The sequence below is a fragment of the Opisthocomus hoazin genome, chromosome 6 (assembly GCF_030867145.1).
Source record: "Opisthocomus hoazin isolate bOpiHoa1 chromosome 6, bOpiHoa1.hap1, whole genome shotgun sequence".
NCBI lineage: Eukaryota > Metazoa > Chordata > Aves > Opisthocomiformes > Opisthocomidae > Opisthocomus > Opisthocomus hoazin.
This window is the reverse complement of record NC_134419.1, coordinates 11384110-11407812: the sequence shown is the minus strand read 5'-3', so window position 1 is coordinate 11407812 and position 23703 is coordinate 11384110. Positions and strand designations below refer to the sequence as shown.

General features: G+C 42.9%; 1 protein-coding gene and 1 long non-coding RNA gene across 5 annotated transcripts; one reads left to right on the top strand and one right to left on the bottom strand.

Annotated features, from left to right (window-relative positions):
* Positions 1-360: 360 nt before the first annotated feature.
* On the top strand, positions 361-23441 carry AKR1A1 (aldo-keto reductase family 1 member A1). Of its 4 annotated transcripts, none has more exons than XM_075424602.1 (11): positions 361-542; positions 995-1086; positions 2906-2941; positions 4274-4369; positions 10370-10489; positions 12167-12318; positions 14042-14237; positions 14833-15032; positions 16080-16152; positions 17638-17724; positions 21403-23441. In XM_075424602.1, exons 4-11 carry the CDS (start codon positions 4280-4282, stop codon positions 21466-21468), a joined length of 984 nt encoding a protein of 327 aa, XP_075280717.1. In that variant the 5' UTR covers positions 361-542; positions 995-1086; positions 2906-2941; positions 4274-4279; the 3' UTR covers positions 21469-23441. The 4 variants fall into 4 exon arrangements, with proteins under 4 accessions (XP_075280717.1, XP_075280720.1, XP_075280718.1 ...); XM_075424603.1 differs by lacking the exon at positions 361-542 and adding an exon at positions 605-913; XM_075424605.1 differs by lacking the exon at positions 995-1086.
* Positions 16434-18443, bottom strand: LOC142361785 (uncharacterized). The gene is made up of 2 exons (XR_012764391.1): positions 18332-18443; positions 16434-16569 (listed from the first exon to the last, which is right to left on the bottom strand). It is a non-coding gene; the product is annotated as an uncharacterized LOC142361785 (long non-coding RNA).
* Positions 23442-23703: the final 262 nt, after the last annotated feature.

The following is a 23703-nucleotide window of genomic DNA, read 5'->3' as shown; positions in this document are numbered from 1 at the left end:
ACCACAGAAGCTGAAGCAGAACGAGCGTGACTGGCTTTGGACTTCCCCTGGGTTCCTATTCTTTAGGGCTGCACATAAACCCGAGGAAATTCCGCCTCCCCACCAGTGAGCACAGCCTCAGGAAGCCAAGACAAACAGCAGCCCAGGGCGCTTCCCTGCCAACACCCTCGCTGGCTGCGGCCTGCACCCGCCGGGCCCGCAGCTCGCGGTTTCCCTGCGCGCCACCGGTTCACGGCTGGGGCACTGGGCTGTGGCTGGGCGCGCCGGGCCGCTCCGCGCTCCCCGAGGGGGGGAGGCGGGAGAGCCCGCGCAGCGCTGCCCGGTGCGGCGGCGGCCGCGGGGGGCTCGCACAACGCGCGGGCAGAGACAGCCGGCCAGGCCGCGCCGCGGCGGCCCCACTCCCTGCGGACGCTCCCGCTCCTCCGTTTTTTATTTAATCGTTTTTTTCTTTTCTCGGCAGGGCCGGGCCGGGCGCAGCTCGCGGCCGGAAGCGGAAGCGCGGCGGCGCTGTCAGCGGGCGGCGGGCGCGTGGCGGCGTGCGGGTGAGTGCGCGTGGCGGGGCGGGCAGCGCGCGCTTATCGCCGCCCGCCGGGCCCTCCCTGGGCCGCCGCGATACGGGCGCGCGTCTGGCGCCTGCGGGGGGGGCCAGGCCTCGGAGGGTTCGCTCCCCGTTTGCGGGGCGGAGGCGGCGCGGTAGCGGGGCTCCCGCGTTCCCAGCCCGTAGCTGTTAGCGCGGTGCGTGTTGGCGGTGTTCGGCTGGTGGAAGGCGCCGTGCTTTGCCCTCAGAGCGAGTGGTAGCTGCGAGGCGCGGCGCGGGGTCGTTTGCGCTGCCCTGGTTCTCCGCGCCCCCTCGTAGCCGGGCCGCTGCACCGCGTCTCGTCACTCCCAGCGCTGCTGGTGGGGGGGTGCGTCGGTAAGCCAAACCCGTGTCTTACTTGTCCAGAATTGGTTTTCTTCTACACTTATTTTTTGTCTTTGCCCCTTCTAAAAACAGGCTTTCGGCTGTTTAATGCACCAAATAACGCTGGCTGGCACACACCGCAGTTCCCTTGCATCTCCTTGTTAGGGGAATGACCTGAGGGGAAGGTATTAATCAGCATGTTTTCTTCCAGTATTTCCAATTCTGGTGTGATTCCATTCTTCCAGAGTCTGCGGCTCTGCTCTCTCTGCCATGTTAGTGTCCAACGGTGTTGCATGAAGCAAGATGGTTCTTGGAAAACGTGCTGGCGCTAGTCGTTGATTAAACGTGTACTTTGTCTTCTGGGCTGAAGTGTTGCATTGAAGATGATTGCGCAGTGGGGTTGTGTAAGGCGTGTGGTTGTGTCGTATTTGTGTTATAGGCCACTGTGAACGAAAAAGCCCGAAGTCTTTAGTTGCGTTGCATGGAGTGAGAATACACCTTGCTTTAGGCAGCTGAATTCGGGTAAAAAGCACCTAGTTGTCTGTAGCTGACTACGAAATTGCCATGCAAATTCAAAATAGAAGAAAATACTCTTGTCGTTGTCATTCTTCCTTCCGTGACTCCATACCCCAAAAAACAGACATACACCCACAGTTTGATTCACCAGTGATTGCCTTCAGCGCTAACATGGGGGGTTAATACATCTCAGCGCAAATTCAGAGCGATTAGCTTGTGTTTAACTGCTGCTTTGCACTAGGAGGTGCTGGTCTGTTCCAAAGGTCCGTTAAAGCCGCTTCAGACTCTGTAAAGTATCACCTCAAATTCCACCCTCTTTCTTTATCGAGTACGTAGTGTTGATAACCCCGAGTTGTGCAGCACTGAAGAGATGTCCTCCAGTTCACGTGCAGTATGTTGTGCAGGCCCTGTCCATAGAAAGGGTTACCCTGTTTCAGTCACTTGTGATGTTGGGGATTCTTGTATGAGAAAACAACTCCATTCATCATCGCTGCTGTCAAACAGAGAGCATACTCGCATGAGAACTTCCTGCTTTTTTAGATAAAGGCAAGGACACGTTAGTGGTGTAATCACAGGTGCCAAGTGGGAGCTGCCTGCAGACTCCTCTATTACAACTAGCTGCTGGGCTTATCCTGCAGCCATGGGACGCGCGTCCCACAGCACAGGCCTGAAGGCCACGCTGTGTGTGAAGTGCACCACAAGATGAGCCTGGACCTACTTGGGTTAGCTGTTACATGGATCACCAGCTCCTTGGGGTGTGATGGCCTTCAGGTCAGGGTCACTCCAACTATCCTGTTATGTCTCTCCGTAAAACAAGTGGGCTGTTTGGTGTCTGCTGTGAATCTACAAAAATATGGCTTGAGAAGCTAAGTGAGAAACTGAAAATACAAACTTTCTGTGTGAACACATCGATCAGCTGGGCCTTAATTATCTGAGGAAAATTATAACAACCTGGAGAAGGCAGAGCTATTTTGGGATAGTATGCTGTGTGAATGCTCTGCTTTGCAAACATTCATTCCTCCTACAGAGTCAGCTATTCAGCCAACATTGTATGCTTCCTCTCTTGGTTTTCTGTGGTTTTGTTGTTTGTTTTTTTTTTTAAACAAATAACATTAATGAGTTTGGACACAGCTGAACTTGGGAAGTAACTTCCTCAGCTTCTGCTGAAAGCAGCTAGCCAGCTTTGGAGCTCATCCTAAATGTGGTTTCTTTTTAACAGTTTGACCAGAAATGTAGATTGTGAGGGTGTTGGGACACACTGTAAAACTTTTATTTTTGATAAAATGCTTTGCCACTGTGAGCAGATTGCTGTTTGCAACAGCTGTAAAGCCAGCAACAAGTAATGGAAGATTCTGCTGGACCTTTGTTCTGTTGAATTTCACAGAGAAAATGCTTGGGTATTGCAGTACTAAGCACGAGAGATAAGCCCAGGCTCAAAGTGACAAATGACTTTGTATAATCTTTTTTTTCTTCTCCCTTTATTAACAGGCGAACACTACTCCTCTGTGATTTGTGCTAAATCAGGTGTGTGATACTTTCTATAATAGCAATGCTATCTGTTGCATTCTGTTTGTACTTGAATTGCATCTTATGCAAGAGTTGAGCTCTTGGTCTCGAATTTCCATCAGAGTCCACATGCAGAATTTGACCGTATGGGAACAAGGAATCTTTCAGCTCTTTAAAAGATAAGTGTCCGTTTCTGAATGAGCAGGTAGACAGAAAAGAGCAGGAAGACAAAATTTTGGGTTTCAAAACATCTAAATAGGTAAGGACCTACTGCATTTTAGCTCACTTGGCACACAGTTATTTCTAGTTCTATGTCAAAATGATGAAAAAAGAATATATATGTACCAGCGTTATGTGATCTGTGTACTGAGGAGTTATTTCCTAGTGTCCACTTTTGAAAGTGCCTCCATTTTGGCCTCTCTGCTAGCCCTGACTTCACATCGGAGAGGGGGTTTTCAGTGCTTAAAAAAAAAGTAGTCTTCTCATTTGGTAGCATTTGCCTGTTGCAGGTATATAACAATTCATAAACAATTATGCTTGTTGCAAAGGAAGCCAGCATGTTTGTGTTTTTCTTCACAAGGCCAGACAGCCTTGATAATGAGCTGTAGTTCAGCTCCGAGTTGGTGAAAATTGGGACTCAAGGATGGCAAAGCACATACCAGGCTTAAAAAGATGGGACTGATCCTCCAGCAGTGATGTTGTTCAGAACATTATTTTTTTATTTTTTGTTTTTTTCTGGGCTGTGCCTTCATAAATGCCTGTACCATTCACTCCTAATCAAAACCCTGCCTGTATCAGGTCTTCAAACCGTAACCTGCACCAGCTGTTTCTGACAAAATGTGTTTATCCCCAACTGCAGTGGTAATCGGAGCTTGGTTCCTGAGCCAGCTGATAGTGAGTTGGTAAAAGAGAAAGACTTAGTGCAGAAGTCCTATAGAGTTATCATACACTAGGGGCAGACAGAGGTCTCTTGCTCCCTTCTGCCTCATCAATGCTTACTGCTGATTAAAAAAAAAAAGTGTGTTTTCATCTGAGCTTCTCTGTTAACTGTATGTTATTGCAGGATGCTTCTTTTTGTACTTCTCAACTCTGAGAAATCTTAAACCTGTCCATTGTAAAGGAGAAAAGAGAGGAAGAAGTAAGACGAGAAAAAGTGCTCCTTTTCTAGTCTGTCCAGGGTAGCTATTCATCTCCTTTATACCAGTAAAAACTGTAAAGAACCTACTTCATCTTTATTCAGGCATCATGAGGACCTCTATGGTTTTACTTATTTATTTTTGCATAGAAAACGTAAGTTGGTGCAACTTACTGAATTACTGTAAAACTCAGTTTGTTCTTGTTCTTCTTTAGGCAAAAATGTCTACGGCATGTGACTTCGTTGCGCTCCACACTGGACAGAAGATGCCTCTCATAGGACTGGGAACTTGGAAAAGTGAACGTGGCCAAGTAAGCACAGAACAATACAATACTGTGCTCTCAACTAGTATTTGTGTTTTGTGCACCTCCTACATCAGAGGCCTGGATCCTTTGCTTGAGTGGTTTTAGTCTTAGGTCTGTGAAGTCAGTGGAATGTGTGTATGTATTTGCATGACTACAGCCTGAAGGCACAAAAGCAACAGCAGTTCCCTGAAGACTTGTTAACCCAGGCCTCGGGCAGTGGTGCTCTGGGAGAGGAATCCAGAAAGAGACCAATGAGTGTGGTGAGACAGGGAAAATGCTGTAGCTATAATATGGTGCCTGACTCTTCCACTGGTAAATCCTCAGACTGCCAGTTTGACCAGACATCCCTCTGGCTTGGTCTGATGGCTCAGCTGAAAGCATTATTCTGGGAGGCGAGAATTCTAGTTGTTCTTGTAATAAGTCCTGTCCCAGCAGTCAGCCTATGTTTAGCAGAAAAACAAAGAACTTGCTTGGGTCATCCTGCTTTTAGACTAGGAAGACTAACGTGTCATTGGACATTCACTGTGCTTCTAAATGCAATGAGTTGGCAAGCATCACACTTGGAAACGATTCTGTGTATTACTACAAACTGTCTGTGGGAATGTTGGCATGGTGTGGACTGTGCCTCCTATTGTAGTACTTGTCCCCACTTGTCCGTCTTTTCCTTTCCGTTTCATTTAGTTAAAAGATAAATTCCTGGGGGAAGAGGTTGAACATTCATGCCAAGAAAGGCAATGTCCACTGCTTGGTGGAATTCTTAGCTCGTGTCATTGTTTATAATGCCTTTTGTATTACGTGTACCATTGCACGTCTGTGCTGTAAATGCTGTATGTCTTGCTGCTGCTCTTGCGTTAGCTTCATGATGGTTTTTGGAGTATGTCAGATGACATTGTGCTTGTGACTGAGAGGGAAAGTTAAAACCCTTCACAAGATACTGTGCTATTCTCTCATGCCAGCTGAAGGAAAAGTTGGGAAACAAGCTATAAAAATTAAATCTATTCAGAGCCATTTTATCGTTGGGCTTCCTGTCCAAACAGCTGTCAGGACAGTGGGTCTGTTGGGAACAGAAGCTGTGCTAATGTGGAAGCTGAGTTTGATGTGAGAACTCAGTCAGCCTCTTAAATGAGGACAAGGATGAATGTTCAGCTCTGTCGTTGAAAATATCGACTGACAGCTGAATGAAGTTTATTAATGTGCAGGAACTTAATGGATGAATTTATGTGCACCTAAAACAGTTCAATGTGCATTGTGCTAGAACAAATGCCTGAAACTAAACAAACAAAATATGAAGGCATTGTTTATTTTGTGCACGAACTCTTTTGAGAAAAGTGTGGTCTTACGAAACAGCCTGGAAAGATACTGCTTGTGCATAATTTAAACCCAGTTCAGATGAATTTTGCCATAGTAAGCAGCACTTCTGGCAGCTGAACCCCACATGGGATCCCGAGATCTCTGGGGTACCATGGAAGTCAACGGGAGTCACTTCTGTGGAATATTTACTGTCTTCAAAGATCTGCTCCTAGAATGTGTTGAAGACATCATCTAGAAAGTGCCGTGAAAATGACGAGAGTTACCAAAGTTGCTGCTGTTCCTTTTCTATGGAATAAAGAAATTTATATTTATCACTCTTCAAAATTGTTTGCATCATTTTCATTTTTTAAATGGAGATTTGTCAAATTCGGAAGCATACCGACAATTTGGTAGAGTGTCCAAATGATTTACCCTTAAAAGGACATGATGTACTTCAGGGAGAGTTAAAGACAAAGGGCCAAGAACCTAGAGAAGGAGAAGAATAATAACTGATCGTATTTAATCTAGTTGTTTCCCAAGTAGAAGCTGTTTCTTGAAAGCTGTGTTGTGCAATGGCTGTGTTAAAAAGCAAGAGTGGAAGTGGGTGGCTTCTAAATTATTTCAGGTAAATATTCTGCAGATTGTAATTATTTTCCTCACCAAGCTGTTTTTCAGTCTTGACCTTACTCTCTTGATTAATTACTTTATTATTGCTGTTACTATTCCTGATCCTAAACAAGCCTTGTCCTTGTAACCAGATCTTAGCAGTCCGGTACAAAGGTGTCATTGCAGCCCTAAGTTTCTTAGACGGTAAGAATAGAGGGGGGAAATTATCAAATCTAAATCCACATTGGAAGATGAACTTAAAATAATGGGATGTTTTCTGTCTTACATGATCAAATGCTAGAAGAGAAATTTGTTTTACTTGTAACCATGGGAACATGATGGAGGGCTGTTGAACAGAAGGGAACACGATACAGAAGCTTATGAAATGGCAGCATGAATGAGTTCAAAGAGAAGTCCGTTCAGACAGGAGCATCAAGAATATCAGTAGCATGTTTGGGTTTTTTAAATATTGGAGCTTCATTATCTATAATCCTTTAATGCTTTGTTCTCTTCTCTCAAGTAGCCATGCTTTCAACTTGGAGGATTGATGCCCACCAGATGAACAGTCTATCCTGCTGTGGCAGAGGCTGATTCTGGGGGAAGGGAGACGTGGGGCTGAGAGGAGTTGTGTTTGTCTGTGCGAAACTTCAGGGAAGCTGAAGAGGAAATGTGTACCTCAGAAAACCAGTCGGACCGGGTGTCTTGTGACAAGATTGCAGCTGTGAGGGAGACTAACAAACTTTTCAAGAACTAAATAATCTGGAGAATCCTTGTTAGATGCACAAAAATTCACCACTACTGGTATATATGAAGGGAGGAAGTTGAATTCCACTTCTGAAGGACAGGGGGCAAAGCTTGTTATTTTAGGGAATGCCAGCTCTAAGCCGACATTACTTACGCGGTGGTCTGAGTTCCTTTTCAGCAATTTTTAGCACAGCTATGTACAAACAGTGATATAGCAACACTTGCGTTCTGGTCATATTGCATCTGAGTATCGAGTGGACTGATGATAGGGTTTTTTCCTATTTCCCATCAGCAAATGTACTTGGACTGCTAAAATGTGACAGCTTTGCAGGGAGCAGGGGAGGCTGTTGGAGCCTTTGCTTTCCAAGTATTTTTGACTGAAACTGTTAGAGTGAAAACCTGTTCATAATGGCTTGGGGCTGTGCGGAAGAGGCTCGTAGTCACTTGAACTCTGTGTTGCTTGGAAGTATAAAGATGGCTAGTTAGTTTTTCACCTTGTGATGGGCAAATTGAAGAATGGGAAAACTCATAGTGGATATTATAGGGAATTGGGAGTTACAGATCCTGTTTCTGAATCTGCCACTGATTGTTAGCAATATCATGTTCCTCCATCATCAAAACCAAAAGAGGGTTGGTAGGAAGGCCAAGTCCCTGGCTAGGATGTATAAATGGGAGTGTGGTTCCTAGGACTTTGCCGTACAATGAAGGAGAGTAAGGCTTCAGCTGCAATACTGTGTCTATTTTGGGGCAAACCACTTCAAGAAAAGCATGAACCGTCTGACGAGACAGCAGCAACAGTGATGCAAGGTTTGGGAAAGGCGAGTTGTGATGAAAGCTGGAAGCACCTACAGTTACGTGGTCAAGAGAGGTTTGAGAGGAGGCGTGCTGGTGCTTTCTAAATGCGTGAAAAGCCCTCGCAAAGGGGAAGCTGTGGATTTCCAGTCTGGGAGGAGTAGGATGTGGCATCAGGGCCATCTTGATTAGACATCTAAAAGGCTTAGAACTTAGAGATGTCTAAGCATTGGAATAGACTGCCTGTCACTTACAAGAAGGGTTTTGATAAATGTGTGTAGGAGTGGTTTAGACTTGGTTGGCCCTACTGTGGGGCATGAGGAAAGACTAGGTAGTGTCTCAAGATCCTTTCAGACCTACTTTCTGTGGTTACATGATATTAGGTTGGTGAGTCACACTTAAGCTCTGTGACTCGACTTGCCTAATGCAAAATGAACCCAGTAATTGTTCCTTCCACAGCAGTACTGACAGGCTAAATTAAAGAATATATGGAAAGTTTGAAGGATCCTTTGGCTAGTGGTACTTCGCAATACCAGATATCTAGAGGCATATGAATCTCCAACTGCTTCTGTTGTCTTTTTGTTTTTTTCTCTACCCCCTAGGAAATGCATGTGCCTGTCTGAACATAATCTCAAAAATACTAAACTTTGTGTTAAAACAAAGTACTCTTCTTAAATTTACATTTATCTGTTATTAGGGTTTTTTTCCCCCCTCCATAAATGCTTTTTTTGCACATCTTCTCTTGATTGTTTGCCTTTTGTGTGGAACAGGAACTCTCAGTTCACATTGGAATGTCTTAGTAGGCTGAGAGTAGTTTAGACAAAGAAGGATTTTGCCCAAATCTAAACCTGCTTTAAATGACCAGTCCCAGTTCTTCAGTTCTAGAAATTTATCAAAACGTGCTGATCAGAAATACGGCCTCCTATTTATCACTTTATGGAAACGTGTTTGAAGTACCTTATTCATAGTTTTCTGCGAGTGATGCCTACTTTCATTTTATGGCAAATTTTATGCCTGCTTGGATTAAAAAAAGTTGTTATCCTGACAGAGGAAATGGGGGAATTAGTACAAGCAAAGAACACTGCTGTTTTTCCTTTCATTTCTGCTTCAGCTCGACAACTCTCACCTTTTTGGAGGGTGGATATTGAGTCTTAATAGCCTTTAATATGTCTCAAGTGATTACCACGACCTTGACTTTGTAGTGACCTTCTGAGGAATGTCTTTGTCAAAGTGAAACAAGGACTGTAAATACCATCCTGCTAGAGAAGGGAAGAGCGTACTTCACTGCTTTAACAGAAGTGCTTTGTCATTCTGGCTAAGGGAAACTGGTCTACATTCCAGTTTCCCTCTCAAGATGCCAAAGAATGCTGTCAGAATATCCTGTGTCTGCCTTTACCGCAGTTCTTGACAAGAAAAATGAAATCCACCAGTAGAAGAGAGATCTTTTTCACATTTGATTCCCCCTTTTCTGTAGCGTCTGAAAGCAGGACTATACACATCTTTAATTGCTGTTAATAACTTTGTCAGCTTTAAAATTGAAAATGGTCATACTTCGATTAAGTTGAAAGAAATCAAACCCTCTCTAGCCTTTGTGGACACATTTTTTAATCTCTTGACAAGAGATCCCTGTAAAAACATTAGTGCCCTATTACATCAAGCCTTATACACAAAATAATTTATAATCTCCCACAGTCTTGAGAGACAAGTCAGTGAAGAGCAATGTCTGGTAATCCCTGTACAGATGAGATGTACCCTTACTGTAGCACTTCAGATGGATAGATGAAAAAGAGAACATGTGCTTACTGTCCACTGGAAGTTAAAGAGATTTTACTTAATGCTCATCAACCTAACGGAAGATGATGACAACACTGAAATCTGTAGCAATTCTTGATTCTTGCAAGGGACTTGTTGCCGTTGGCAACACCTTAATTGTCAGTAATGTGGAAAGCAAAATACCTCATCAGGAGATCCCCCGGAGGCCATGGGTTAATATTCAGCAGGGTAGTGACTTTCCTTGTTGTGCAGTCAGTGAAAATGAGACATGAAGGAAAAAGTGTCATAAAATAGCACTATCTTAGAAACTAAGTGTTAGCAGTTGCACCAAACCTAAAGTCCGGCAATTCTGGAATTAGAAACCAGGCTCTTCCTTTACTGGGAGACAGGAGATGTCTTCCAGGCTTGACTGACATTGATTGATCGGTCTGTTAGTTCCAGAAAGCTTGTCTTCCTAAGCCATGATTTCTTTGAAAACTGTGTCTTAAAGCTCATTTTATATTTAAGAAAAGCGTGACAACCATAGTTAAGAATGAATCCCTATTCTGTCTGGTGAGTTCTTGCATACTTGGCCTGTGTGCGCGTGGTCTGTTTTCTTGTTACTCTTGGAGTGCCTGCTAGCAATTAGCTCTTCACTCCTAAAGGCTGTGCCACAGAGGACTGTATCCTGCTCTGTTGGAGCCTCTGACCTTACGGACATCTGTGCTTTGGGGGTGTTCCTCATTAAGGCCCTAACTTTTTTTTCCTTCCAGTCGTATCCCTTTTCACTGATTGCATTGGATAATCTGTTTCTGATTACAGGTGAAAGAAGCAGTGAAATATGCGCTGAGTGTGGGTTATCGCCACATCGATTGCGCAGCAGCTTACAGCAATGAAGTGGAGATTGGTGAGGCTTTCCAGGAGTGCCTTGGGCCCAACAAGGTAAAACCACAAGAACCACCATGCTGACTGTCAGAATTTACAACTGTGACCTGACAGGAGACTGTAAAGTTAACATTTGCGGCTTTTCTTCCTGGTCTAGCCCAGATGTTTGTTATTAATCAGGAGCAGGTATGAAAGAGGGCTTTGTCTCCTCTATAACCATCCTGGCTGTCAGGAGGAGAAAAGATTGTCAGCAATATTTCTATGGAAACTACAGAAAATGCCTCTTAATTTCCCTGCCTCCTCCTCAAAGTATCCCAATTTGGGTGTTCAAAAAATTGGAGGTTCCCAGAATCACTACTTAAAATGGAAAATATTTGCCATGGTTTATATGAAAAGTTACTCTAATTTGCCAGTCTAGAATAGCATGCAATGGTGAGAAGCCATAGCAAATTCAGTGACGGTGGGTTTGTTTGGTTATAGAACAAATATGAGTGAGTAAATATGTGCTTTGAAAAAAAAAAAAAAAAGAACAAAACAGTGATTGCATTTGAAGGTTTGGTAACTATGACTCTAGGGCTTGCAGTGAGAGTCCATGGCCTAAATATAAAGTAACGTGACAGGCATTCCTATGGATGACCTGAGATGGGATCTTAAATTCATCCCCTTGCTCTTGTTGGCCTGAGGGGCCAGAAAGATTACATATATAGCCTCGGAGCTCCTGGAAAGAAAGTTCTTATGTTCTGCTTTCCTGCTGCTCTTGCCTTGTCTTTAGGGCAATCTCTTTGTTATGCGATTAGTTTGAGAGAGGCTGTTTTCAGCTTGCCCCAGGGATTCCTTCCTACTAGATGTGGTAACTAACATGGGACTTTTACTCAGTTCCTATTAGCTAGCTAACTTAAAACTAGAATTTTTAAAACATATCTCTATTTGAATGAAACAGTCGTGTGTGAAACACACAAATAACTGAATGGTTGGAAGAGAGAAACTAAACAATCATTCTAGCTTCTACAAAGTGTAGACTTGAGTGAAACTTAGGCCTGCGTAAGTCAGTGAGAAGTGCCCTCTGATGGTGTTCTGTGCTTGCCAAATATGATCTCCCTTTTGTGCTTTATACTTCCTAGTTAACCAGCTTTCCATTTGTTTCATTTCTGCGTCTCACCCTTCCAATACAGGGTACAGGGCACTCAATTCTTAGTGTGTTCCTCCCAGAACCTAAAAACTGAAGTGCAGAGGTTTGAGGAAACTGCTTCTGTTTATTTTCCCACACTCTTTCCATGAGAAACATTCTTGGTTTATAACATGTGATGAGTCTAGTAAGTTAGCTGGTTGTGCCTAGAATATGTGAATTGTTAAATAGAAATTACAAAATTTACATATGAATAAAGTGAGTAATCGTTCTTTTGGCCACATCGCACTTAGCAGTGTCCTTAATCCTTGAATTGGAAAGTTTGGAGAAGAGTGTGTGTGTGTAGGGGATTGTTTTGTATTTCAAATCTTCTAATAAATTGCGAAGTATTTGGTCTAATTTAGGACTTGTCAGCGTAAGTGTGTATTTATCTTGCTCTTCTCTACCCAGTATATTTTTGAAAGGTTTAATTTATAGGTTCCATGTGCTCTTTTTTTTTTTTTTTTTTAATTAAATTTTTCCGTTTGTTTTAAAGTTAGTTGGGGTATTGCTACAATTCCCTTTCTGAACTTCCTCCAGTAAATTATGCTCTCCTCCCTTTCTTAAAGGTTATTAAAAGAGAGGACCTGTTTGTAACATCAAAGCTGTGGAATACCAAGCACCACCCAGAAGACGTAGAACCAGCGCTAAGGAAGACACTTGGAGATTTGAAACTGGATTACCTGGACCTGTACCTCATGCATTGGCCTCATGCCTTTGAGTAAGTTCTACCTGGAAAGGGCACAAAAAGCAGAAACACCAGTTTTACAATAAGTGGCTGAAGTTATGTCCTGAGGAGCTTCATTCCGGGCTGTGAGTTTTTTCCTGTGTATACTGCCTGCAAGATGTTTTTCAGTGTGGCTGATAGTGTAGTCCTACAGTCGTATAGGTGCTCTTTTCTACCCATAACCTGTACACTTACTTGTATTTGGTCCATTCATTCACAGAAACAGCTGTTTGAATGTCACTCTTTGAATTTCAGTTGGGTGGGAATTTGTTTACTGTTAGATTTGTGGCATGTCTGTAAACATACATTAGATGAGGCAAAACTTCTGTTTTTGTGTAAAAGTGTTGTAAACAGAAAAAGGATAATCATTCGTATTATTTAGCAATGATGAGGCTGGAAAAACGAGTATTAAGTCTTCATTTAAAATCTTTAACGAATTACTTTTTTTAATAATGAGAACAACTAGGTAATGAAATTATGATCGCTATACCTCTGACAGTTTGGCATGGGTGCCAAAGTTAGGTAGGTAGCTGAAAGTAGCCTAACTGGGGAAAAATAATAAAGCTTTATGGGACAGGTTTCTGTATTGAAGCTTGCCATCTTATACTAGCTGAAAATTTGGCTTGCTGTGAAGGAAAATCTTTGAGTTTAAAATATATTAGAAGTGTAAAAGTCTAGTGTCTTCATCTAGTCATTGGGGAAGCATCACAGCTATTCTTGGTTCTGCTGTTGATCTACATGATAATCTTGAGGAAATACCAAAGCTGCTTTGTGCCTTAGTTTTACTTGTCTGTAAAATGAGAATTAAGTGCTTTGTGAAGACGACGACACTTTTCACAACTAGTTATTAACTGTACTGGAGTGGCCAAGCACATTGCAGTATCATGTGGTATCTGTATGAGGAGGAAGTGAAAATTGGTCCTTATGACACTTCAATTGCAGTAATTCTACTATCTGAAGAAATACGAGATGAGGAATTTTTCCAGTTAAGTGCTAAATGCTCTTATCCTACAACCCCATCAGAAGCAGAGTTCCTTGCTTTATTTTCTTGTAGATGTGGAAGCAGTTCCTGCCCTGCCCCCTACAATCAGTAAAAAGGTGAGGGGGAGTAAATCTCTTGACCAGATATTTGCGTGGCGACTTCACTCAACAGGGGGAAACCCTGTCAGATTAAGGAGCTTCTGTCTGTTGTGCAAATCTGAGACCGTCCCTGTCCTCCTCCCCCCCCCCCCCCCCCCCCCCCCCCCGTCATGTGAACTGAGTTTTACAAAGCATACAACACTAACAGTAAGAGAGGAAGACACTCAAAGTATAAATATATTCCTCAGCATAACAGAATGAGGAAGTGTTTTCAACTAGAACTGGTTTGGAGGAAGAACTGTTAAAAATTCCCCATGTTGTGAAACAGGTTTGTTTTCCAGTAAGCCATTAAACATTGCTTTGATAATAACATATAACACAAATAATGATGTATATTTAGATATTACTGATATTTAAATTTGCTTGATGTTGTGGAAACTGTTGACGAAACTGATGTTCTAATAAAGCAATTTTATGCTTTCTCACTGGAGACTGTTCACTCTCAAGTTTTCCACTAGCTCTACTTCACCTGTGTTAATGCATGGTTATCTATAATGCCTGCGTATAAGAGAATGTATATGTGTGTACTTACATACATATAAGTATACGTACTTACACTTTACCTTTGATGCTATAGACGAGGGGACAATCTCTTCCCGAAGAATCCTGATAACACAATGCGTTATGATTACACTGATTACAAAGATACCTGGAAGGCTATGGAGAAGCTGGTAGAAAAAGGTCTTGTGAAAGCCATTGGGCTGTCAAACTTCAACAGCCGTCAGATCGATGATGTACTAAGTGTGGCTACTGTCAAACCAGCTGTGCTCCAGGTAAGGTGAATAAAGGAGAGGACGAATACCTTTCCTGTGTGTCCATAAGAGCGAAGAATTTGCAAACCAATGCTACATGTTTAGCACAAGGAGCGCAGCTTCTGATGTGCGGGGAAGAGTACAGCCAGCTCTGCAGCAGCAGGCACACAGAGGTACTCTTTCCAGGCGTACTAATTTGTTGGGGAGGAGGCCTGTATCAGTGTTCTGTGGCCTTTTATGCCTGCTTACTTGAACAGGTCTGTGGAAGAGTTCATCTTCCCTGTGAGGAACAATTTTGCCTATAAGAAAGTCAGACTCGGGGGGAGGAACTTGAATTCATTCTGTAGAGAGCTTCCTTGCTTGTTGGATGATCTGTTTGGTACATGGGGAAAACCCAGCACTCTGAACTTTGGCGATCTATTCTTCTTTTCCTGGAAACTTAGCCTACCAGATACTTTTTCATTCTTTCCTTAAAGCTTATCCTCATAAGGTTTTGCAGAATCTACAGTGACCTCCTGTGATGTGTTTGGTTCTGCTATGTTTTTGACTTACTGTTTGTTTAGAGTTTCGTGTTGACATCTGTTCTCTAGCCACTCATTGTGCATCATTTTAATAGGTAGAATGCCATCCTTACCTAGCTCAGAATGAGCTGATAGCTCACTGCCAGAAACGAGGACTGGTTGTTACTGCCTACAGTCCCCTTGGTTCTCCAGATCGCATGTGGAAACACCCAGATGAGCCTGTGCTTCTAGAAGAACCTGGGATCAAAAAACTGGCAGAAAAATACAGCAAGTCACCCGCACAGATCATCCTCAGGTACAGGACAATTGTGAGAGGGGGTGGCGTTTGGGACCCGGCCTTAAAGCAGAACATGCAAGCTGGAAGGAATCTGCTTAAAGTGCATGTTCTTCCCCATCGGTGGGGAGTTAAAATTGCAGGGAGTGCCAAAATCAAACCCCACTTGGTGCTTGTTTTACAGGGTTGATAGAGTTGATCCTGCCTTAGGGCAGGTGGATGGACTAGATCAGGGGGGTCCATTCAGAGCCTGGATCAATACCTGGGACAGTTCACTACCTTTTTCGCTGTGCAATAGCAGTAGGACAATTAAGGCAGCAGTGTGCCACATTGGAGTGCCGGGTGCTGATTTTGCCTGTGGCCAGTTGCTTGAACCCTTAAGCTCTTGCTGCTGCATTCAGACGGGCTCCCAGGAAGAGGAGCTGAGGAAGGGATTTTCCTTCTTCTCACTGAAGAACTGTTTGCTGTTTTGGTTTTATATAGCAAAAGCCAGCTACTGGATGCTGGGAAACAAGATGATTGAGTGATATCCAGAATGTGATCAGCACCTTGTAAAGTAAAATTTGATTTCTATCCTCTCTTTTTTTTCTTTTGTCTGTCTCTGTATCTGTCAATATCCCTAGTACTACAGTCTTGGGCAGCAGCAAGTTACCCTGTCAGCTGAACATGTTCAAGACTTGGTGCTCAAGCCACTAGACAGACACTTGAGGGATCTGGATTTTCTTCTAGTGTCTCAGTGGTTGTCATGTTAGAACTTGCGTTAAATGCTTAAGTACGTTTTTCTGACTGTTTCTTGGGTTTCTATCTTAAAGCACCTGAAACTTGCTTGGTTGTTCAAATGCATGAGCATCTTCCTCTCATTGATTAGTCCAGTGGCTACTGTCTTGCTTGAGCTTGGACGTACTAGGTCCTAATACAATACAGTGCTGTGGCAGCCCTCTTCTGGGTATTTTTCACACAGAAACATAAGCGGTATCGCTGATGCGACAGATTATTATTCAACCAAAATAAATATCGTGGTTCTTGGTCGGCATGCACAGAAAATCTCTCTCCTCCTCCTCTTCACAGATGGCAAGTGCAGCGCAAAGTGGTTGCCATTCCCAAGAGTGTCACTCCGGCTCGCATTCAGCAGAATCTCCAGGTAAGTTTAAATGGAGGGAAGGAGTTTCAGCGGTGCCCTTTCATATGAGTAATGTACTGTCCTACCACTTGCAGAACAACAGGTTAGGGCACTTGGTTCATACTTGTTCATCAGTGTACGCATACGCTTAGAAGCGAGGGTAAAGATTTTTGGAAAACAAACTTGATATATTTTAAGCAACTAAGTGTGTGAGTCTGTGCATATGTGCACATGCACAGTCTTGTTATCAAAAGGTAAAGAATTTGCTTTATAGAAGTTAAATGAAGCAATCTTCACTGAAATTTATCTGAGATACAAATTTATTGAACACAGGAGTCTTCTAATGATGCTCAATGGTTCTTATTTATGAATAACAGTTGCTCTACTCTGCAAGTGAGGGCTGGTGACTGTTTCTGCAGCAGTGTCCTTCTGATGGTGCTGAAGGAATAGAATTAGTGTGATACATTTCTGCTCTGAAGTAGAAACAGCTCATGTTAAAAATTATTTAAAAACCGACTTCCAATAATTAGGAGGGAAGTCTCTGAATCACCCCCCATGATATTTTTTTTTTCCCCCAGCCCTTGATCATACAAATGGGTTGGTTACATGTTGTTAAGATAGGGCTTGGTTTCATGAGAGTAACAGTTAACAGAAACAAGTTTGGCCATGCAGCTAGAAATGTCAAGAAACTCCAGTAAACTCTGCAGTTACTTGAGGTTTACATTTACATGAGAACAGAATATTTGATTGAATAGGCAGCATCTACTTGGAGGAACAGTCCTGCTGCTTTTTATCTTTGTGGAAGAGTGCTATGCAGTATCAGTGTAAGCTTAGAGTTGGCAAGTGTATGAATACCTCAGGCTTTAAGCCTGTGTTTTGGTGTCTGTTATAAAATTAGTTTAATTGCAGGTTCATGTTTATTAACAGAAGACAAACTAATGCTGTCCGAAACCAAGATTTTCACAGATACATAAATTCTATTGATCAGAGTTGCATGGAAATTCCCACTATTTGAGGCTCAGATTTATCAAAATTGCCGTTTCTGGAGGTGTTTTGAATATTACAAGTTCCATTATGTTTAATTTACTTGGGTTTTAACACTAGAATCTTGCAACTCTAATATAGCACATAGGCTTTCTTTTTGAAGGTGCAAAAGAAATACTGTGCAACCACAGCTTAATAAATTTTTCCAGTCTCGTGTGTGTGCGTGTGTGTGTGTGCCTCAGTTACAACTGTGTTGTTGCATTGCCATCTGAAACTAAACACTGAAATAGTCACCAATGTCTCAGGTCACTGCTGCTGTTCCATTCTGTCCTGGGTTATTGAGAAATGGAACCTTTTTGCCTTTAAATCAGCTCTATTGCTTGTGGATCTCTGGAAAAATTCACAGCACAAGGGGATGGTTGTGACTTTACAAAGGAAACAAAACCAAGAGGCAAAACTCAACATCAATTAAATATGAAGAACCTATGGTTATTGAATGAAGCCACTTGGTTTTGTTCTCAGGTGTTTGATTTCAGCCTCACGGAAGAGGAGATGAGCCACGTTCGAAGCCTGAATAAAAACTGGCGTTACATTGTGCCAATGATAACGGTAAAGTTCTCGTTTCTAGTAATTTTTATTATGTGCATGTAGCCACAACTTGGGGGTTTTGCCATTTTCTTTCTTTTACTGTCCCTGTCAGAACTACTGACGCATAAGAACACTACATCTTCTTAGGGTATCTAAGAGAGAATTTTTAAAAAGCTGGATACAAGGAAGGTAACTTCCTGAAAACTTTTCTCCTCTGTCTTGGCTCTCTCAAGTTCTTGTTATTGTAGATGTACATGGATCTTTAAGCCAAAGTCCCATCTTACTTCAAATCTAACCAAACTCCTGCTGATTTGGTGTTCTCCTGTACGAGCAGGCTAAGGTCCATGCCATTCCTCCAGGAGTACTCCTTGTTCCAACTGTTTCTGTCTGCTTTATACCATAAACCTCTAAGAGCAGTGAACACTCAGTTCTCCACATCCATCGTGAAAGTCACATGAGGGAATTTGTCTGTTCCCCTCCACTGGATATCCCCCCCTTTCAGCATCTGTTGTAATAACCTTCCTCCCATGTAAGGAGTTAGGCTTAGGCTGTTGTCTTTTTGTTCCCAAATCCATTAGCCGCAGCATCATATAGCATCAGTAGTTTATTCTGTCACGTGAAACCTTACCTCACATGTGATCAGATGCCAGTCTGTTTTTAGAGAAACCAATGCCTTGTAAGTGTTGAAGTCTACTTGGTCGTTCTTTCCTTGTATTAAAGGACCTAACCTTGTTCCTTTCCCCTCCTGCAAAAAAAAAAAAAAAAAAAAAAAAAAGTCAATGCCTTGTCTCCTGGCTCTTGCAGTGTTCCTAATTTTTGTTGTCCTGCTTCTGACTGTACAACAGAGAGCTGTTGCCATTCCCTGGTGCGTCACTGACCAACATATGGCAGCTGTGCTATAATGAGTCTGAAGTGCTTCATCCCTGCTCTGTCATACAGTACACTGCTTAGATACACTAGATCTCTCTGCAAATTTGGAAGCTGTCAAGCATACCCTCGCCTCTCCAGCGGTTTGCCTGCCTGTAAATTATTCTTCAGTAGTCAGTGGCTACTGGCTATAAGAATTCTTTGGGGAAAGCTTTTGTCCAGGATTTATTATTGAGATTTTCTGAGTACTTGAGAGCGTATCAGTGACTAGTCTGAGTTAGAAAAGAGAAGTTGTGAATGCGTGGTGAGTTACTGTCTCCTATCAAGGGTAGATCCTTGTTACAGCTTTCACTTGTTGTCCTGCTGGAGCTTAGGAGAGCTTCAAGGCCATGCTTTTAACTGTGGGTTTGCTTCAGTATGTGTGTGTAAATATAAACCCCCGCATCCCTGCAACCAAGATTATCTGGGTGCTTACAGATCAGGAGTCCATATGCCCAACTGCAAGCGTAGCTGCTTGTCTGTGTGACTGTGGTAGTGACAAGCAACACCTGCTGCTGACAGTGTGTTCCTTTCAAGTGTTTTGTTACTTGTGCTGAAAACAAAGTTTTTTGGTAATGAAACTGCAGAGTATGTTAGAACGTAGCCTGGCTTGGATGAGCCGGGGAGAATTCATTTGGTTTTGTTACCTGGGCGACCTGATCAGATCAGTGATTCACAAAGCAGAGATGAAATACAGTTCAAAGTGCTAGCCCATCCAACTAGAAAAAGGGCGAATGTGATGCAGCTGGGCTTCAAAGATACTGCCTTATTGTCAGGTAACAAGACAGGAAAAGGCAAGATGAGAACTGAAACACGACTCTGTAGCTGTAAGATCTGTAGCGGAATCTTTTGTCTCCTGCCCATTCGTTCTGGGCTTATCAGAAAGAATTTTCATCAACTTTGAATTAAAATTCCTGCCTAACCTTTCATGCCTATCTCCTCTATGAATCTAACTTATGGTGTCTGGATTTCAGTGTGATATGGCAGTGATATCAGAGCTCCTGTCATAACTGGCGAGACAGTTTTTTCTTGCTTTACCTCATTGATATATAACCATAAGTTCTTATCGTTGGGCCACTCTTCTCCACATTGTGTTTTTGTTTAAAGCCTGAGGAGAGGCTGTTATGTTGCATGAGGACGATATAAGTTGCTTTATACTTTTAACAGCTCATTTTGTGGATAGAGGTTGGTAATTATTCAGCCATACCTTACACCAGCCTGAAATCGAAACTTTTGGAAACACATAATTGGCACTGAAGCAAAACTTGCATGACTAGCAAGCCAGGAGAGGAGGAGTGATGGTGTTGTACACAGGATGATCTGTCTATTTTTGATAGTTAGCTACCGTTGACCTGCAATGTGTTCACTGCTGATTTTACATCCCCCCACCCCTTCTCTCAAATTCCTGGGGTAGACTGGAATCAGCTATGTGAAACATTGCTTCTGGCAGCTGCTGTCTTGGCATGCCGTGAACGAGAATGTTTACCTGAAGAGCTGTTCTGTGTAGCGAAATATGCAGGGGGAAGAAACTGGGGGGAAAAAAAGAGGAATAAGAATTCTAGGAGCATGAGGAAGTTGTTGGCTCTGAAGAGAATATGAGGAAACCTGAAGATGCTGTGACACTTTTGTCCACGGTTTTAAGGATTGCCTTCAGTTGACAGCTTAATTTCAGCTTTGTTTTGTTTTGATCTGAGCATCAGTCAAATACTGAACCTTAACATCTTAGTTTTCTGCTCTGTAGTGCCCCCAAGTGACTAATTTCACACTTCAGTAATCTTCACAGTAAACGATTCAGTGCTAGGGATGCCAGTCGTTGCTTTGAAAAGCAGATTTTAGACTGAAAGCTAATAGAGGGACTTGCTAGTGGATACTTGGTTTGAAAGTCTCTGTAGTTCTCTCTGTCTCTGTAACATTTTGAATGATCTCTAACATCACATTAATATAAAAATCACATTTATATGTATACAAATCAATTATTTCTCTAGCATAACTTTTATTCAGTCATTAGTCACTTAATGTAAGTTTTAGCTGAATGATGCTAGTCTGTCACCCAGGGAGGTGTGTATCTCTTTGCCAGTGCTGCACCTAAATTTCCCCAAACATTACAGATTAGGAGCAAGTTTTTACCTCAGCTCCTCAGAAGTTGGGAGTGTTGCAATGGACTTTAATGGAACTAGAAATGCAGCTTGTGCATCTGAATGCTAAGAAGTGGGACTTCTACATGGCCACATCTGCTTTTGGGCCAGCCTGAGCCTGGCTGTTTCGGTCTGGTCTTCCATGGAAATGTTCTTGAATAAAAAGTGCTATGAAGGAGTTCGGGGACGCTATTAGTGCTTCAGTGTATGACCCTGAACAAGTTATTCAGTGTGTTTCATCTTGTCCATCTGTAAAAGCAGCAGCCCGGCAACTCTCTACCATGGAAACACTGGCAAATCTCCGACTCCTTAATCAAGTGTTTTGAAGTGTGCGTGTTACAACACTTACTCACTAAAGGCTACAAGGCAAAAGGCTTTTAACTATTTTTAACCTAATTCTTCAAGTCTCAGCAGCTTGAAAGACTCCTGCTCTAGGCTACAGAAATCTGTCTTTTTAATTTTTTTTTTAATTATTTTTCTTTCAAGAAGTGCTAAGAGGGCTCAGGGGTAGAGGGAACAGCTCTTGTTTAAGCTGAAGAAGACACTCTCAGATGTTTGGGATATGAAGATTTAGAAATCTAAACCATTCAGAGTTTGAAACTGAGAAAAAGAATGGATTTTTATCTTTCTGACTTGAGTCTGTCTGTTTATTTCACAGGTGAATGGAAAGCTAGTAGCAAGAGATGCTGGACACCCATATTACCCGTTCAATGACCCCTATTAAGTGCTAGAAAATAGAATAACATGCTCCTCTGTATGCCTTTCCACGAAATGATTGTTGCCGCAATTTGTCAAAAAATCTATCCAAGTAACACCTTCCTTCCTTAATAGGTTTACTTACAATGTACTGCTTCTAACTGACTTCTCGATACTGTAGCTTCCATGTCAAAGTTTGTGGATTTATTACAATGACTGCAAGCTTGCTCCCGGAAGCATCGAATCTTTCCTAGTTTAGATAACGAGTTGGGGAGCTTAACTCAAGTTCAAAATATGTCCTTATCTGGTTAGGGCAATACTTTGGGTTTACTGCCTGCAAAACAGTTCTGAAATCTTTAGTAATTACCGTGAGGGGGGGGTGAAGGCACGAAAGCATTTGCAGACTAAACAGCTGCTCAGCCTTCAACTTTGATATCTTTACTAAAGGGAATAAAGTGAAATGTGCTATAGTTGCACTATGTCCATAAACCATTCATTAAAACCCAAGTAACCAGCCCTGCCCAGTGCTTTTAATCTACTTCAGAGTACTTGCAGGACTTAGAATTCTCTGTTTTCTTTTTATTTCAATTTGCCTGTGAATTTGAGGAGAATAAATGCATACCCTGGAGCAGGCCTTCAGGGCAATCCTCTGTTGCTTGTCGCATGGCTAGGTTTCAGCTCTGATGATAACTCTGATCGTCCTGTCACAAAAGCCTCAAGAACTTTTTTGCAAGTCTTGTAGGAAAACAGCCTGCTTTTCCAGTAAAGTTGCCCAGTGTCTCTTTACCACAGATGTCCAGTTTGGGTTCTGGAAGGTCACAAAATTAGTTCCTGACTATACCAGAAGAGGAAAGACCAGTCAGAGGGTCCCTTCCATTTTAATGTTGCATTTTTGACTGCTGTCTGGGCTGATGCTTGGGAGAGCTGATCCTGTCTCCTCTTCTGCTGCTGACCTGCTGGTAACACACGGGGCAAGCCATTCGCCTTCCTTGTGCCTCTGTTTTCCCACTTGCCATGTCTCTGGCAGGGACTAATTTACTGAGCGCTGATACACTGTTGAGCAGGACTGGAGGTCTAGCTCTAACAACAGTTTGATTTTGTTTCAGTCCCTTATGAATCGTCTAGCCATCCCAGTACAAAGAGTGCAAGGTGTTAGTACCTACCAGTGCTCCGATGGTGATACCTTCTGTGGCTTTAGCAGCGTTAACACTGTATCTTGATTTTTCTCTACCTGTAAAAGAGGATTAATTCTTATTTGCCTTGGGGCAGACAGGGTAGCATGGTGGAGTTTCTGAAGGCCTCTCAGATTTAAAACGAAGGAACTCTCTCAGATCTGTTGATGCCATTCAGAGACAGCCATAGGCACAACTCCCTGTTTGCTGCTGGATAAAGACAGCTTGACCGGTGTAAGTGAAATAAAGAACGCTTATTTTTTATTTTTCCCCTACCAATAACAAACATAGCATTAGAAAAATAAGTGTCTATTCAAATAGTTCAAAAATTAAAGAATTAGGTTGTTTTCATTTTGGTAAGCTGATTTACAGTAGGCCTGTAGTAAAACATACATTCATCTCAAGCGTGATGCCTGCTGGAGTATCTGCTGCCCCGGGCCCCACAGCGTGCAGCCGAACTGGAACAAACCTGTTTGTCACTTTGTAATCCTTACCTAAAATGTGAAGAATTTCTGTTCCTCCTAAAGTATCTCCTAATTCCTGCTGAATTTACCTACTGGAGACAGCCATTGCAGCCCAGTTCGGATTCCTTACCAGACTGGATGTTTTCTTCTAAGGGAAATGAAATCCCTGTTGGTTCTTTATTACTGTAATCAAACACGGGTGACTTTGAATCCAGTTCTCACTGCAGATCAGTAGGGAAGCAGCGCTGCTTTGGAGGCGCTGGGTAGAGTGTTAGCAGCAGTCACCCTGCCAAGAAAAGCGGCTTTTGTTGCCTGTATTTCCACTTGTATGCTTGCGTGTCTTCAATAAATGCTGTACTCGGTCAGTGTGTGACTCCGGGACTTTCTCACCCCCTCTAATGAACTTTTTCTGGTAACTTTAATCGAGAGCAAGTAGGTGGGCAGGGAGTTCCCGAGGGCAGCAGGGGAGTTCTGTGTCTGTTCAACCTGCGGTGCCCCGCTCTGTTCCTCCGCGCAGCTGAGGTGGGAGGTCTCCGCGGCCATGGCCGCCGCGGAGGGCGGGTTCCCGCGTCTCCGGGAGCGGAGCCGGCGCCGACCGACTGCTCTCCCCGAGCAGGCCGCGTCGAG